The 17,193-nt window shown below is 34.3% G+C and overlaps 2 protein-coding genes across 2 annotated transcripts in view; both read left to right on the top strand.

Moving 5' to 3' along the window:
- Positions 1–5,670, top strand: part of LOC121727124 — a 40,583-nt gene extending 34,913 nt beyond the window's left edge. The window contains exons 48-58 of the mRNA XM_042114802.1: positions 11–194; positions 509–747; positions 889–1,078; positions 1,163–1,349; positions 1,429–1,526; positions 1,739–1,918; positions 2,764–2,948; positions 3,251–3,418; positions 3,931–4,071; positions 4,826–4,910; positions 5,437–5,670. Coding sequence (XP_041970736.1) covers positions 11–194; positions 509–747; positions 889–1,078; positions 1,163–1,349; positions 1,429–1,526; positions 1,739–1,918; positions 2,764–2,948; positions 3,251–3,418; positions 3,931–4,071; positions 4,826–4,910; positions 5,437–5,643 — 1,864 coding nt within the window. The 3' untranslated portion in view covers positions 5,644–5,670. The remainder of the gene's footprint in view (positions 1–10; positions 195–508; positions 748–888; positions 1,079–1,162; positions 1,350–1,428; positions 1,527–1,738; positions 1,919–2,763; positions 2,949–3,250; positions 3,419–3,930; positions 4,072–4,825; positions 4,911–5,436) is intronic.
- Positions 5,671–8,411: 2,741 nt separating this feature from the next.
- Positions 8,412–16,839, top strand: LOC121726774 (membrane alanyl aminopeptidase-like). Its single transcript, XM_042114279.1, has 16 exons — positions 8,412–8,472; positions 8,722–8,959; positions 9,078–9,364; positions 9,515–9,670; positions 9,791–10,108; positions 10,272–10,455; positions 10,548–10,786; positions 10,920–11,103; positions 11,281–11,467; positions 11,646–11,743; positions 11,936–12,115; positions 12,288–12,472; positions 12,991–13,158; positions 13,604–13,744; positions 14,674–14,749; positions 16,564–16,839. Exons 2-16 carry the CDS (start codon positions 8,723–8,725, stop codon positions 16,768–16,770), a joined length of 2,847 nt encoding a protein of 948 aa, XP_041970213.1. The 5' UTR covers positions 8,412–8,472; position 8,722; the 3' UTR covers positions 16,771–16,839.
- Positions 16,840–17,193: the final 354 nt, after the last annotated feature.

The following is a 17,193-nucleotide window of genomic DNA, read 5'->3' as shown; positions in this document are numbered from 1 at the left end:
TTAATTTTAGGGAGTTGTATATGATCATAGACCCTCGTGAAACGCTCATGTCTATTGAGCACTACGCCGCTACTCTGGTCTCGCATGAGCTCGCTCACAAGTGGTTCGGCAACTTGATCACATGCTACTGGTGGAGCAACACTTGGATCAATGAAGGTTTCGCCAGTTACTTCGGATATATCGCTGCCAATGAAGTTAGTATTGCCATCTGTTGGCTGCAATCGAGAATTAACGCGTAATTATAATTTTACAATGGATCAACGCATTGCATGACGTGCTGAATAAAGTTTGTTTCATATATCCATACTAATATTATAAATGCAAAAGTGTGTCTGTCTGTCCGTATGTCTATCTGTCTGTTACCTGAACCGATTTTATTGAAATTTGGCATGGAGATATTTTAAGTCCCGAGAAAGGACATAGGATAGTTTGTTATCCCGCGCAATAAGCGAATTTTGGCGCAACTGACTATATTATGCGTATATTAAAAACGTACCTTTGATTTCAGATGTTTCCAGAATATGAGCTTCACGAACATTTCAATTCGCGATATCTCCAAAACTCGTTGTCGTTTGACTCGGGTGTTTCGACTGTTCCTCTCAATCATGATGTCAATACTCCAGCTCAAGTCACCGGCCACTTTGGAACTATAAGTTACTCTAAAGCTGCTGCTTTCCTTCGTATGGTTGCTGACATGTTAACGCCAGAAACTTTCAGAAAAGCCTGTCAATACTTTTTGACTGACAAGTAAACACTTTTAATCTACCATTGTTTTCTTTACGATGCACTGAATTAATATGCATTAATAATCATTAATGTTATTTATATTATTTTACTACATAAATAATGAACGATAACTCAAATGTAAATTATTTGCTCTGATTTCAGTGCCTTTAAAGCTACTGATCAGTATGACCTATACAACGCATTTGCCAAGGCCGCTGAGGAGGACCAGAGTTTGAGCGAATACGAAAACTTTGATTTTGCTGAATATTATCGTATTTGGGTCAATGAACCCGGGTATCCCATCCTCCATGTTGAGGTTAACCATGAAAATGGTGAAATATCGCTTACACAAGTAAATTTCTTTTTGTCTTTACTGACTATTGTATTTACTAAATATTTAAAATTTAAATGGCAATTAACAATTTTCTTGTTTTAGGAGAGATTCTTCATTAGTGCTTCCGCTACACCTACAAACCAAATTTATCACATCCCCATAACATATTCAACGAAAAGTCAACCGACGTTCGACAATTTAAAACCAACGTACATGATGGCTTCTAAAAATGCCGTACTCATTAAATCTCCTGGCGAAGAATGGGTTATTTTCAATCACCAACAGCATGGTGTGTTAATATTTTACATTAATAACTAACTTTTGTCCATTTGAAGTAGTTGTATAATTTTAAATAATGTTAATTTCAGGTCATTACAGAGTAAATTATGACGAAAGAACTTGGAATTTAATAACTGAAGCCTTGCTGGAGGATCTTGATGCTATTCACTATTTAAACAGAGCTCAAGTAAGTTAAGAGAAAGCGTCTAAATGCCTCAATAGAATGAAAATAAACCAATATGAAAATTGTCTTACGATGATAAATGCCGATAATATAAGGTTGCACATATTTTGACGAAGTTTAAGCCAAGTCAGATAAGAAAGAGAAAAAACAATGAGATGTTTACTCGTTGTTTTTTTCTCTTTTAAGTCAGCCATTAATATTGTTTGTTCTTTCAGATTGTCGACGATGTTTTCGCTTTGATGAGGTCGGAGCGGATGACGTATAATTTCGGTTTCCAAATTCTGCGCTTCCTTCGTTATGAAACCAACTATCACGTTTGGACTACTGCTATCACAGGGTACAGCTGGTTGCGTAATCGACTTATGCATCTCCCTGACAGACAAGCAACTTTTGATGTAAGTTTTATGTAAAGGTGCTCCCTCACCGGGAGCTTTCACGTGTAATGTAACATTGTATATTCGTTTTTGAGCATTACGTTACAAAAATACCTCCCTGACCGACGAGCATTCACGTGCAATGTAACATTAAAGATTCAACTGACGAGCATTTGCATGTAATGTAACATTCGACACTGTATCTAATGATACGAGAGCCGAGCATTACAATGCGCAACTTCTAATGAAGTTGCGTATTGTAATGCTCGGCTCTCCTCCCTCACTAATGTAATGCTCGATTCTGTAACGTTACCTTAATGACCAATGATCTTTTTGCAGCAGTTTTGTTGCGCCCCAGTTACTGATTTGAATTCAATGAACTAATGACTCCTTTATATTATGTAGTAATAGAAACAGTTCACATTTAGCTATAATATGGCGATTCTCGTTTGCGTAATCAGGATTAAATTATAAAAACATATTATATTAAAATTGATTAAGTAGATTTCTTAGAGTAAAAGACATCAACGCACTAAGACGCAAATGTGTTTTCTTCGTAAGAGATATTTTAAACTTACGAGAACTTTAAAATCTTTTATAAGATTAAAATATTATTGATATTCAATAATTTATTATTATTGACGTGTTTTTTAATATTTTTAACCGACACTGGACTCGACACTCTTAACCCACTACTTCAAGTTCTAATTCCTATTCGCCAGAATCGATAGTGTTATCCTAATAAAGAAAACCTTTGAAATCTCGGGGAGCCCGAGGACTAAAATGAACCTATCTTGGAGTACAAGATGTAATCAGAAGAAGGGGTAGAACTGGAAAATAGAATTTTAATATTTTGGACATTCTAGGCTTTCGTTCTGAGTTACATGGAACACGTTATCGAAACCGTCGGGTTAGACCCCGCTCAAGACGAAACACCAACGATCAGTATTTTACGGCAAGAACTCCTTCATTTCGCGTGCACTATGAATTACGAGAGATGCGTTCAAGATTCTAGAAATAAATTCATAGCTCTTAGAGATAATAACGTTTGGTAAGTTAACAATAATTTTATACACAACTACTAATTCATTTGTTTATGTAAAAGACTTATGTAATTGTTGTTAACATTGGCAAGGTAAATAATAATAATAAGTTGCGACTGCTAAAAGTCTGTTTAGTAATATTTTATGATCCCAACAATATAATAATTTGTGAACTCAACATTTTTGAAGAACCTAATCTCCTTAATATATTTAAATACGAGTATTATAACAATAAAGAAATTTTAAATCCATCACATCATTTTGAAAAGTTTTTTATTTACAAATTGAAACCTTTTTGCTTTGTTCATAGGGTTGATGCTCGCATTCGTCGTAATGTCTACGTGGCTGGTATAAGAGAAGGAGGAGAAGCAGACTTCAATTTCCTACTGAACCGCTTCCAAACATCTAACTTTGCTAACGACCAATTAGAAATGCTTAGAGGCTTAGCTGCTACAAGAGATCCAGAATTGTTGACGAGGTATAGAAATTGAAATAATAATGGTCAAAACATTCAATGATAATCCTGTTAAACGATGAAGTATTTATGATCAAAATATCAATAGTGTTTATTATATCCCTTTCTTCTGAAAAACTTTTAAAATTTAAGAGTATTTGCCATTGATTAGTACTTGAAAAAAGTCTAATAAAACGAGCAAACGGGTCACTTGATGGAAAGCAACTTCCGTCGCCCATGGACACTCGCAGCATCAGAAGAGCTGCAGGTGCGTTGCCGGCCTTTTAAGAGGGAATAGGGTAGGGAAGGAAAGGGAAGGGAATAGGGGAGGGTAGGGCAGGGAATAGGGTAGGGGATTGGGCCTCCGGTAAAGTCACTCACTCGGCGAAACACAGCGCAAGCGCTGTTTCACGCCGGTTTTCTGTGAGAAAGTGTTGTTTCTCCGGTCGAGCCGGCCCATTCGTGCCGAAGCATGGCTCTCCCACGTAAAAGTATTCTCGTATGTAAATTAAAATATATTATTCAATTGTTTTCAGATACTTGGAGCTCACTTTAGACAAGAGCGTGAGATCTCATGATAAGGTCAATTCATTCAACTATGCTTTACTTGGCAACCCCGAAAATGCGTACACATGCTTACAGTTTGTAAAGAATAACATTGCAGCTATCAGAGAAGCGTAAGTTTCAGAATTTATATTTGTAATTATTATATACAGGGTGTAACAAAACAAGTGATAATACTTTAGGGTGTGTACGTGTTCCTTGTAGAGAGTTGACTGTGAAAGTAGCAGCGCTGAAAGACCAAAATTTTTTTTCACTTTTGTATGGGGAAACTCGTGACGCTCGGGCCGTTGCCCATACAAAAGTGAAATTTTTTTTTCGTATTTCAGAGCTGCTACTTTGACAGTGAACTCTCTACAAGGAACACGTACACACCCTAAAGTATTATCACTTATTTTTTTAACACACTGTATATTTTTAAATTGGTGATTCTTAAGGATATTAACATGTTATGTTGTGAAGTCACTCTTTGGCCCCTGCAGAATACCAGTGCAGCAGGCCTGCTTGCTGCGTATAGCTGAGCTGGGGCCAATTTTTGACATCACATAACATATACCTATAATTATTATAATTGTACATAGGTTAAGTCCTTTTTACTTTTTATTTTCTATTCTGTATATTATGTTGTGTGTTGTAAAAAATAAACGTATTCTATTCTAACAAACCTGAGAATTAAAAATAATTTATAATTCCTAAGTAATTTTAAATCAGATTTCTTCAAATTTTAAATTCTCATCTTTGTATAATACGTTATAATGTTTTAATATCTCGTAGAGCCACAAATTTTCAAATATTACAACGTATTAAAGAGTATAAAAGGGAAATGTTTTGAAGAAATTAGATAATTGAAAATTCTACTTTGAATTGTAGATACGTGGAAGACGCGCCACCGACTCCAGTGCACGCTGTATTGTCTAATCTAGCTGCTTATCTTGATGAAGCGGGGCTGGTAGAGGTAAATTTTATCAACCTAATTACTATGTTTAACTTAATTGCAAAAAGTACCTAATTAAGTTATGGGATTATGCGTGGCGGCCCTAAAGGCTCATCCGACTGAGCGACATGCTTGAGTTGGTGCGTGTTGGTGTCCGGTTTGTTTGGTCATAACCAAATATATTATTTGTAGTTATCAGTACTTCCTAATATGGTTTTAGTACTTCCCATAAACATGCACGAGCTACGAGGTATTAAAGACTGTGCCCTTAGGTGTATAACTCGCCTCCCCCCGCAATAAATTCTTTACAATTCCTCTGAGGCATAAATTGTTTTCAGATATTCTATATATAGAGAAATCTGATATAACCCGCCCAAACCCAAAAAGGTAATTTTTGGGTTTGGGCGGGTTATATCAAGCCCAGACCAACGACGACCAACATTGGCTTGACGTAGCCTGATTAAATAACGTAGGTTTGATATCTATAAATTAGGTTCGCCTATGAATCAATTTTTATGTTATGCTAAAATGCTACATGTTTTTCCAGTATGAAGAATGGCTTCGTAGTACTCAGACTAACACAGCGCAGTTCAATACAGCAATTTCTGCGATAAGCTCAGCTCGCGCCAACATCGCTTGGGGAAGAGCAAACGCTGACAATATCCTGTCTGCTGCGAGGGACAGTGCGACCAGCGTTGTAGCATCTGCCACTTTGTTGATAGCAGCTATCATTTTTGCTATGAAAGCGATGTAAAATGTTTATCAGAAAACTGTTATTAGTTGGACATGATGTAAGGTGGAAACGTCTTGATAAATAAAAAAGTATTGAAGCATATTTTGATTTTTTTAAAGCCCGTCATAGACTTAGCTATAATATATATTAATATACCTTATTATAATATATATTATAGTAGCTACCAGAAATATACATTATAGCTGAGTGTGCGGTCACGCGAAAATTTGTATAGAAAATGTATAGTAATATGCCTAGCTATAAAAATATTAATATAATAATAATAATAATAATAATAATAGCTCCCACACCGGTTTCGGTGACGGTGGCCGATTTCATTGAAACCAGACCAGCTACGCAGGAGTAATTTTATAGTGCCCAAGTGTGTGCGCAGTACACAAGAGCACTCTCTATTCCTTTACTCTCATAACCCAGTGGGACGGAAGACCGACACGACTGGCGAGAGATCAGGCGCAGGACCGACTTTTTACATGCCCATCCGACGCATGGATCATCTTACTTGTCAGACAATCAGGTGATCAGCCTGTATTGTCCTAACCAAACTTGGAAATAACATGTTTCCAACGCGGGAATCGAACCCACGACCTCCGAGTCAAGAGCCGCGCTCTATACCACTAGACCACGGAGGCGTTCAAAAAAAATATTAATATAATATTATAATATTATAGCTAAGTCTATGACGGGCTTAATACCTGCGTCAATTACAGTTCTAGCAACCCTGCATCTAGCCGTATGTCTGTGCACTGAGCAGCCTTCAAATATTAACATCATAATATAATTATCCTACTAATATTATAAAGGCGAAAGTTTGTTTGGATGTATGGATGTATGGATGTGTGGATGTATGGATGTTTGTTACTCTTTCACGCAAAAACCACTGAACGGATTTTAATGAAACTTTACAATAATATAGCTTATACATCAGAATAACACATAGGCTACAATTTTAACCGACTTTCAAAATGGGGGAGGTGTTATGTTCATTTTCTTATATTCAACGATTACTCCGCCGTTTGTTAACCGATTTTCAAAATTTTTCTTTTGGTATATAGGGTATCATCCCAATTTGGTATTATATTCACAAAAGTGGTGATTTGATGAAGGATCCATAAGTAATCGAGGGAATTCCTCAAAACTTATAGGGAAACATGTGGTGACTTCGGTTTCGTGAAAAGTATTCTAAGCATATGCTACCAACAAGTAAGATTTTGCACCGAGATATACCTGGTATACCGTGGTTCGGAAGGTGCTGAGAGAACTCCTGATTCTTTATAGATACAAGTTTGGGAGTGTCGGCGTTGTTTTAAGAACAGAAAGCATATGCTACTATGCAAATTAAATTCATCATCATCATCATCACTACCATATTATACCATTTCATAGTCTTTTAGATCGAGACTCGAGTTTGTCAAGCGATAATTAAAAAAAATCTATACCTACCTAATATCATAAACCTGAAGAATATGTTTGTTTGAACGCATCAATCTCAGGAACTACAGGTCCGATTTAAAAACTTATCTCAGTGTTAGATAGATCATTTATCGAGTAAGACGAAGGCTATATTATATTATCACGCTAAGACTAATACGACCGAAGAAACTCAGAAAAATGTGGGAAAAACGGGAGAAATATTTTTTTATGGGAAAATGTACGGTTTCTATAAAATTCCTAATTGACGCAGGTGAAGCCGCGCGGGACATCTAGTTATGTATAATTTTTATAATTTATGATCATTTATTAAAAATACTAAACGTTACTGTTGTTACTTAATTTCAAAATACTTTATAGTTCTTCATATTACTTGGCACGCCTTTTTAGGGTTCCGTAGTCAACAAGGAACCCTTATAGTTTCGGTCTGTCCGTCCGTCTGTCCGTCTGTCTGTCTGTCCGTTTATCTGTCCGCGGTTTTGCTCAGATACTATAGGGCCTACGAAGCTGTAATTTGGCATGAATACACATAATATTAATGATGCCGACATAAAAAAATAATTCTCGTACCTACCCTACACATCAAGTGGGGATGAATTTTTTTTGCGCCCACCCCATCGTGTGGGGTGTTGTTGGATAGGTTTTTAAAAATATAGTATTCATAGATCATTCTCCGATGAAGGGATCCATTTGTGAAATATCAAGTATTAAAGGAATAAATCGTTAGGGTCCAGTTTCCCCCCCTTCTACCAACTAAACGGTTGTTTCTGGAAATGTGAAAAAATTCACGATAGTAGGAAATATGCTGAATTTAAAAAGAAAACTATCACGGTTAAGAACACTTCATAAGTTATTGAGTAAAAGTTCATCAACTAAAAAAATGTATTCGGCGAAGTATAAAGGAACTTTTCGTTTAAATTCCTTTGAAAATAACTGATATTATGATGTTGTTAGTAGTGTAAAACACATTATAAATGTACATTAATTGACTATACAAAAAATTTCAAAAACGAGCGGTACTACGGAACCCTATATTTCGTGTGATCCGACACGCACTTGGCCGGTTTTTTATATTAGCCTATGCTGTCGCACTATCGTCAAAGTTTTGTTATTGAATATTATCACAGTCACTGATTAGCTTTGCTAGTTAATATGCACAAGTACCTATATACGTCATACGAAATTTCAAAAACGTAAAATTTTCATGAAAGGTATTAAAGAAAATTCAGCTTATTTAGAAATTCACTATCGTTAAACGATATTCATCAGCTGATAAGTATAATCAAGGATTAAAATATATCAAATTTATCGCGTTTATTAGTTTATTAATATTGATAGTACTAAAATGTTGTGATAACAATACAACAGTTCGTCATTTCAGCTGCAAAATATTGCCTGCAGGTATGTTTCAATAATTTTTAGGAAAATTTGAATATTCATTATTTCGTGACATCAAAAAATATTATGGCTTTTGCTAACCGAAATGGAACTTCTATGGCTTAATAAATTAGAATATAAATAAGTCATAAACCTATGAGAAAATTTTAATTGTATTATTGTTACCAAAGGATGAACCCCATCAATGTTTATATTGCATACGATATTATAAACGAACAATTTTCATAAAACCTTTATTTTATATTTTAACAGCATGGCTTCATTACTTACACTGGTTTTGCTACCAGCGCTAATAGCGGTGGTGAAATCTGAGTTTCCTCTCGATGTTGAGGAACTAGCTGTGACTTTTAACAATGCGGGTGATGAAGTGTACAGACTTCCTGAAGACTTGGACCCTATTCACTATGACGTAGAGATTACACCATATTTTGAAGCGACAGCTGATAAAGAAGCTTTTACATTCGATGGTGTCGTAACGTTGACTGTCAGAGTGAGTAAAGTTTTAAATATTATTGTTGTTATTTATTATGTAAATGGCTTTGAATAGCATAATATTATGTCTTGCAAAAACATAAAATTTAACCCTTGTTTTATAAATATTATTTCAGGCAGTTAAAGAAAATATTTCATCACTCATTATTCAGGAGAACGTACGTGAAATACTTTCAGTCACATTAACTAATCAGGCAGGAGTTCCTCTGAATTTGGATCCATTTAATCCTTTTGAAAGAATTCGCGAATATCACTTCCTGAAAGTTAATCTGAGGGAGGGTACGACTCTTACTTTATTAGAAGTATACAAGCTAACTATCACATACATTGGTAATATCAATGAAACGCCATTATCAAGAGGTGTCTTCAGAGGAAGTTACAAGGATGACGATGGCAAACTACAGTGAGTAAAATCTCTTAAGTTACTGAGTAAAATAATAATAGAAAAAAATGAGAATTTAACATAATCCATCCAGCCATTATTAAATAATCCAGTTCCTTTAGTTTGGTTAATTTATAAATATTTATTTAATTAATTCCTTATGTTTTATAGCTGGTACGCGGCCATACATCTACAGCCTACGAACTCCAGGCAAGCCTTCCCATCCTTCGATGAACCAGGGTTTAAGTCGACCTTCGACATTATCATTAACAGGCCCGCTCATTTTACTGAAACTTTTTCAAATATGAAAATAAAGGAAACTATCAGGTAGTATTTCTTATGTACTTAATACTGCGTGATGTATCTTAACTATATTATCACATGTTTATTACCTATATTAGGTATAACATTTATTATGTTATTGTAAAAGTTTTATTATCATTTTAGCAATGGCGACCGTGTAAAAGAAATTTTCTACACCACACCAAGGATGTCAGCATACTTGGTCACTTTCCATATTAGTGAAGAATTCAAGGTTATAGCCGATAACGGTAACAGCACCAACAGTTACCGTGTGATTGCAAGACCGAATGCTGCTGACCAAGGCCAATATGCTCTCGAGATTGGACCACCAATCACCAAATGGTTGGAAGAATATTTGGGCATTGATTACTACACGATGGGTGAAGACATGAAAAACGACCAAATTGCAGTCCCTGATTGGGCATCAGGAGCAACTGAGAACTGGGGATTAGTGTCATACAGGTAATAATTGAGTTACTAACACCGAAACATAAAGAGGCGTGAATAGGCGCGTAAAAGCCGTAAAATAATAATAATATTTAACTTAATGTTTCAGTGTAAACTGTTGTTGTTACGTTTGAGAGAGGGCTACGAATTTCATCAAAATTCATGTTTTGAATTTCAGAGAACTGCGACTGTTGTATGAAGAGGGTGAAACTAACTCTCAAGACAAAATGTATATCGGTACAATTATTTCCCACGAACTGGCGCACAAGTGGTTTGGTAATTTGATTACATGCAGATGGTGGGACAACGTTTGGATCAATGAAGGTTTTGCTAGCTATTTTGAATACTTCGCCATAGATGGTGTAAGCTTAATACTAGTTATTAAATTTGCAATTTGGTAATTATTTCTTTTTTGTTAGTTTTTTTTTTAATCAAATTCATTTCACCATTTTAGGTTGATAAAAATATGGAATTAGAAGACCAGTTCATTGTTCGCTACCTCCAGAGCGCCCTATCTACTGATTCCTCAGCTGCAACGAGAGCACTTGAACACACTGTTAACTCACCAACTGAAGTGACAGGTCATTTTAGTGGTATTAGTTACTCCAAAGGTGCTTCTTTACTACTAATGTTGAAACATTTCGTCGGAGAATCGACCTTTAAGAAGGCTTTGAATCACTTCCTGGTTGACAAGTAAGATATCATTTTTCTTTGTAACCTAAACAATCATTGCTTGGCTTGAATTGGACTCTTCTGTGAAAATTATATTATAATTTATTAGTTTTTTGTTCCTGGTGATCACATTGCATGGTGCTAATATTTTCAGATCATACCAGCATGCTTTCCCTTCAGACCTTTATAACAGTTTCAAAATAGCTACTGAAGAGGACGGAGTATTGAGTAATGATGTGGATATTTATGAGCTCATGAAATACTGGGTTGAAGAGCCTGGTTACCCAGTGATCAACGTTAATGTAGACATCAACGACAATAAGATACATTTATCCCAGGCAAGTAATGTATTTCAAACTTTTTTCATTCTCATGCATGGATCTACTGGATCGAGAATACATTCATTTGGGCTAACCTCTTTTACAGAATATTTTATAGTAAATGATAAACTAGTCTTTCTCCTTCACTTTGTCTCTTGAACATATTTTATAATGTATAAAAAATATATTTTACAGGAACGTTTCTTTATCAGTGCCTCAGCATCTCAAACTGAACAAGTATGGCCGGTTCCCGTGACATTTACGACTGGAAGTAATCCCAACTGGGAAAATCTTACGCCAGAATACGTTTTTGATTCTCGTGACATGATGATAAACCAGGAACTGTCAAACGAGTGGGTGATATTTAATTTACAACAGAAAGGTTCGTTACTTTCTATAATGTTACAATTATTATTTAAGTTATTTTTGTTATATAAGCTACAGATTAAGTTACTACAGTACATTTAATAAAAATATTTATTGAATTATAATATTTATCAAACAATGAAAAGTTTCAGTTGTGTGTACAAGTAAATAAAAGAAATATTTTATTATCTTAGGAATATACAGAGTAAACTACGATGTAAACAACTGGCAATTGATTGCTAATGCCCTGAAAAATGACGTTTCTAGTATTCACCACATTAACAGAGCTCAGGTACGTAATATAATTAGCTATTAATAATATTTTATACTTTAATTCTAGAACTTCCAAAGCACGGGACAGTCACAAAACCTTATGATTTTAGATTTAAAAAAAATTGGAACAACTCATTTTGTGGTTTTATATTATAAACACCTACTTAATCGAATACCAAGTATTGTATGAATAAAATTTTAAAATTTTTAGATCGTAGACGACGTGTTTGCTTTGATGAGGTCGGAGCGAATGACTTACGATCTTGGATTCAAAGTGTTAGATTTCCTGAAGGACGATACCAGCTACTACTCATGGTATCCAGCTATTACTGGTTTTAGCTGGTTGAGAAACCGTTTCATACATCTACCTGATACCTTGGCGCAATTCGATGTAAGCTTTTCACATTTTTTTATTTATTTCCTAAGACCCTTCTCTTAATCATGTCATTACAATATTACTTAATTTCATAACAATTAAAACGATTTGCTTAGTAAAACAAACTTTTCAAGATCACGTAGGGTCAAGATCGTATCGTAAAGTGAAATTAATTTTCGTTTTTTAGGCTATTATCATGGAATTCTTAGAGAAGGTTATCGATGAACTGGGTTACGATGTCCGCACTGGCGAGGTGTTCACGACAACGCTGAACAGATTTTACATCCTAAACTTTGCCTGCACCATCGGTCACCAAGGCTGCATCGACAACGCAATCGAAAAATTCAATAACGCCATTCAAAATAATGTTAAGTATGTATTTTTTGATGAAAGTGAAAAATTTATGATGATCATAATAATAATGAATCATTTAGTACATCACCAATTACCAACAATTAAAATTTATAAGGACCATTTATGTTTATATTATGTACCATGAGCACCAAAATTTGTTACACATATTAGACAATTTTTAATACTTTTATAGACTAATGCAATTAATCTTTTATATATTTTGGTAGGCTCGGCCAATTTCCTTTAGCCTCATTACTTTGTTACACATTAGATTAACCTCCTATGTCTTAGTCGTAACGGTTTCAAATCACGCAAGCTTTTTAAGCTATTTAAATAATTTATATTACAATAATAAAACCCCATATAATAATAAATAAAAGTGCTCAATTTGTAGAGAACAATCAAAACTATAAAAATTATAGTGCTGTTTTATGAATAACAAATGACAAAAATTAAATCTAAAAGTTATTTTTCTTAGATATTGAAGATGTGTTATTTAATTTACATAAATGAACTCGTCCTAATATTACTTTTAGGGTCCACCCAGATATAAGGAGGCATGTGATGTGTCAAGGTCTCCTGAACTCTGGCTACGAGGAGTGGTACCAGGTACACCAACAATGGGCGTCTGCAAACAACGCCGCCGCCAAAACTGAGCTTTTGAGATCACTGGGATGCACTACACATAGCCAAGCTGTTCAGGCGTAAGTCTATATATAATCTCGGAATCGGCTCCAACGATTTTCATGAAATTTAGTATGTAGGTGGTTTCGGGGGCGATAAATAGATCTAGCTAGGAATCATTTTTAGAAAATGTCCTTTTATTCGCGTTTTATCGATAATCGATAAACTGAAAAATGTGACTCTTCCTGACATCTATTGGCGAATAATAATACTATTTTGTGAGCAACTAATTGCTTTAACGACACAACAACAGCTAAATCTATTCCAGCAGATGGCGTTGTTAAGTAACGTGAAGTCAATGAGTGTTTCCTATATCGAGCAAAGCTCGGTCATCCAGGTACTGAATATTTAATTCCATAAAACCAAGGGTAATGGTAAATAATAGCTGGCGCCATTCTATATTAATAGATTTTACTAATTTTGTAGTTTAGTTTTTTGCGGTTTAACAAACAATATTTTTTGCAGATATCTGCAAATGATACTGAGCGATGATATCAAGTCTCAAGACAGTATAAACGCTTTTACGTATCTGTTCATGGGAGACAGAGCAAATGCAAAGGTTGCTTTGGAATTCTTGAAAGAAAACCACTTAATGATTCGTGAAAAGTAAGTAAAATTCTATTTTTAGTAATTCTACGAGTGCAGATAAATTGTTTAAAACTTTTTCTCATGTGACAGGATTGTATTAAATGTTTTATTTTTTAAGCACATATGCATTTATGCATACACCTTCATTCTTAAGGCCCTGTATTCCTAGAAACGGACGATTTTCAAGATCCATCGATCGTGGAAAAACGAGACACGATTGTTATCGCGGTCGGATGTGGCCGCTTGAGGCTTCATGAATTAAAAGTGACAGGAGACATAAAAATATAGTAATATAAATTCTGAAAAAATATATGTGTTAGTTAAGGATCTAACACAGTGGAATTTATATTCCATTACACAATATCATGAACTTCACTCGATAGAAAAAAATCCCAAAGTTACCTCTTCTTTCAACGAAATTGCCATACTATGTCCAAATTATTTGAAATTTTCAGATAATTTTTGTACTGAATTAAAGACAAAGAAGACTCGATTTAATTGATGTATAAAAAAACGACGATCAAAAAACTATAAAATTGCAGGCGCAAAGGATCGGCTGGTACGCTTTCAGTCACACACTTTGCGCCTGCAATTTTATAGTTTTTTGATCGTCGTTTTTATATACATCAATTAAATCGAATCGCCCTAGAGTACAAAAATTATCTGAATATTCTAGGAAAAATCCAAATAATTTGGACATAGTATGGCAATTTCGTTATAAGAAGAGGTAACTTTGGGATTTTTTTCTATCAAGTGAAGTTCATGATATTGTGTAATGGAATATAAATTCCCTGTGTTAGATCCTTAACTAACACATATATTTTTTTCAGAATTTAAACTACTATATTTTTATGTCTCCTGTCACTTTTAAATCTTGAAAATCGTCCGTTTCTGGGAATACACGGCCTTGAACATTTTTAAGTTTTAATTTTTTGTAATCTTTCCAGGGTTGTCCTTCAGTCGTGGTTCGAATCACTTTTGATCAACATTGCAGCTTATCTAGATGGAGAAGGCTTAAGCGATGTAAGTTATTGATTTACATGTTTCATCTTTTTCATGATTTTGTTTAGATGTCAGATTTGATGCAACGTATTGCTCTTTTTGTTCAACAGGGACTATACCTGTTATCAATTCTTATCACCATCGTAATAAAACGAATTAGTATAACTAGAGATCGCCCAATGGTCGAAATTCGACCTTAGTTTCAACGACATTAGGACTACTACCTATATTTTGTAAAAAACTTCTTATCACCATCGTAATAAAACGAATTAGTATAACTTTCTTATCACCATCGTAATAAAACGAATTAGTATAACTAGAGATCGCCCAATGGTCGAAATTCGACCTTAGTTTCAACGACATTAGGACTACTACCTATATTTTGTAAAAAATATTGACTTTACCATTTTTTTCAACTCTTGTCTCTGGGACTTAGCTGATCTCAAACTGGCCGTGTAAGCATTGTCTAATAGTATCTTAGATTCAATAAAAAAACTATAATCCACTTGTTGTCAACAGACTTCAACCATAAATAAAAGAGTATAATTCGTATGTATAGGCTTGTCACTCAAAAATCTGTCATTTCTCATGTGTGTGTGTTGTAGTGTGTGTAATGTTTTATTTGTTAAAAAAATGTATGATAAAAACATAATTTCAAAATAATATTAGTTCGATGCACTCCTTCATCATATAAACTATAACTGTGCAAAATTTCATGCACCAGCGTTTTCCTATTTTTCGTAAAAAGGGTTACAAAGTTTTTCGTTCGCGTATTAATATTATGATGATACATTGTAGTGTAGAAATATTTACCAACGTTTAATTAAATAAGAAAAATATATGATTATTATCAACAAAAGAAAGCCATATGGCTTTTTGGTTGGCAGCATTGTGCTATTTATACAATGTGTCCCGACACCGGTGTCCGATCCTTTAATGTCATGATCTATGGCATATTTTATCGACAAATTGGCTCTCAAATTTTTTCTCTCTCTCACGGTTGTAAAATGGCAGCCATTTAAATTTTTCTCGGGCTTTCACACTAATCTGACCAGTACTTCACATGTAAATATCCTATGAAGATAAAAAAGGTGTCATTTGATAGCTGAATTTGTGAACTACGCTTACATAGGCAATATGTTATAAATTTCGTGGAATTAAACATAGAAAAACCCAAGTTTAAGAAACTCATAATGTATGGCTTATATTAGTGACAAATTGGCTTTCAAATTATTTTTTCTCCAACTTTTGAAAAAAAAAATTTTTTCTCTGGCTTCATACAAATCTGACCACCTCATCATAAGAAAATCGTTATAACTTCTAAACTACCTGACTTAAAACATTGTAGTAAAAGAATTTAAGAAGACGAAAACTTCCTCTATCTTTTAAAAATAAAAAAGAACTAGTTTAATGTGCTAGATTTTTTTACAAAAAGCCATTAATAAAAAATACACATTTTTTTTTTCTTAAACTTGGGTTTTTCTATGTTTGATTCCACGAAATTTATAACATATTGCCTGTGTAAGCGTAGTCCACAAATTTAGCTATCAAATGAGACCTTTTTTATCTTCATAGGATATTTACAAGAGCAGTTCTGGTCAGATTAGTGTGAAAGCCCGAGAAAAACTAAAATGGCTGCCATTTTACAACCATGAGAGAGAAAAAAAAATTTGAAGGCCAATTTGTCGATAAAATATGCTATAGATCACGACATTAAAGGATCGGACACCGGTGTCGGGACACATTGTATATTTTAACACTTTTAATTTGTTTAGTAAGTTATGTACTTTAATTAAAGCTGATTTAAATCAACATATTTTATTATTATTTTCTAGATGGAGCAGTGGCTAAGAACCAACCAAGCGTCAGTGCCTAGTGCATCTGTGGGTCTTAGTGGAGTGAACTCTGCCAGAGCGAACATGGACTGGGGAACAGAGAGAGCAAGCATGATCCTTCGGGCTGCTAGAGGATCTGCGTCTCTTGCACTACCAGGCACCATGATGTTGTTGATTTCATCAGTTGTGATGCTATTGAAGAATTAACTTACTACTAACTAATGTTGTAAATAACTAATTTATTAAGAGATTGTAATTTAGTTGTGTGAAAAGAGATATGAATTAGGATTAATAAAGTATTTTGCTTTTTAACGGTTATTTGTTTTTTTAAATATTGACGTATTGTTACACTTTTCTGTTCCTATTATCTTACAGTGTTCATTGTCAACATTTTTTTGAAAACAGATGTACCAGCGACTACATAGCCTCTTATGTGGTCGCTGAGATGTACCTACTATATGATAAAAGATACATAAAATGTGAAAAAAATGTGTTTGGTAATTAAAACTACGTTATGTAGCGTTTATTAGTATACTCGTATAGACACTAGTCATGCTGATCATTGTACAGATCTTCAAGGAAAATTAAGTTTCTGTACACAACATGGAGACTACTTGAACAACAATATAA

This window comes from Aricia agestis, chromosome 5 (assembly GCF_905147365.1).
Source record: "Aricia agestis chromosome 5, ilAriAges1.1, whole genome shotgun sequence".
In the NCBI taxonomy this organism is placed as follows: domain Eukaryota; kingdom Metazoa; phylum Arthropoda; class Insecta; order Lepidoptera; family Lycaenidae; genus Aricia; species Aricia agestis.
Note: the sequence above shows the minus strand (reverse complement) of the source record. Positions and strands in the feature narration are given on the sequence as shown.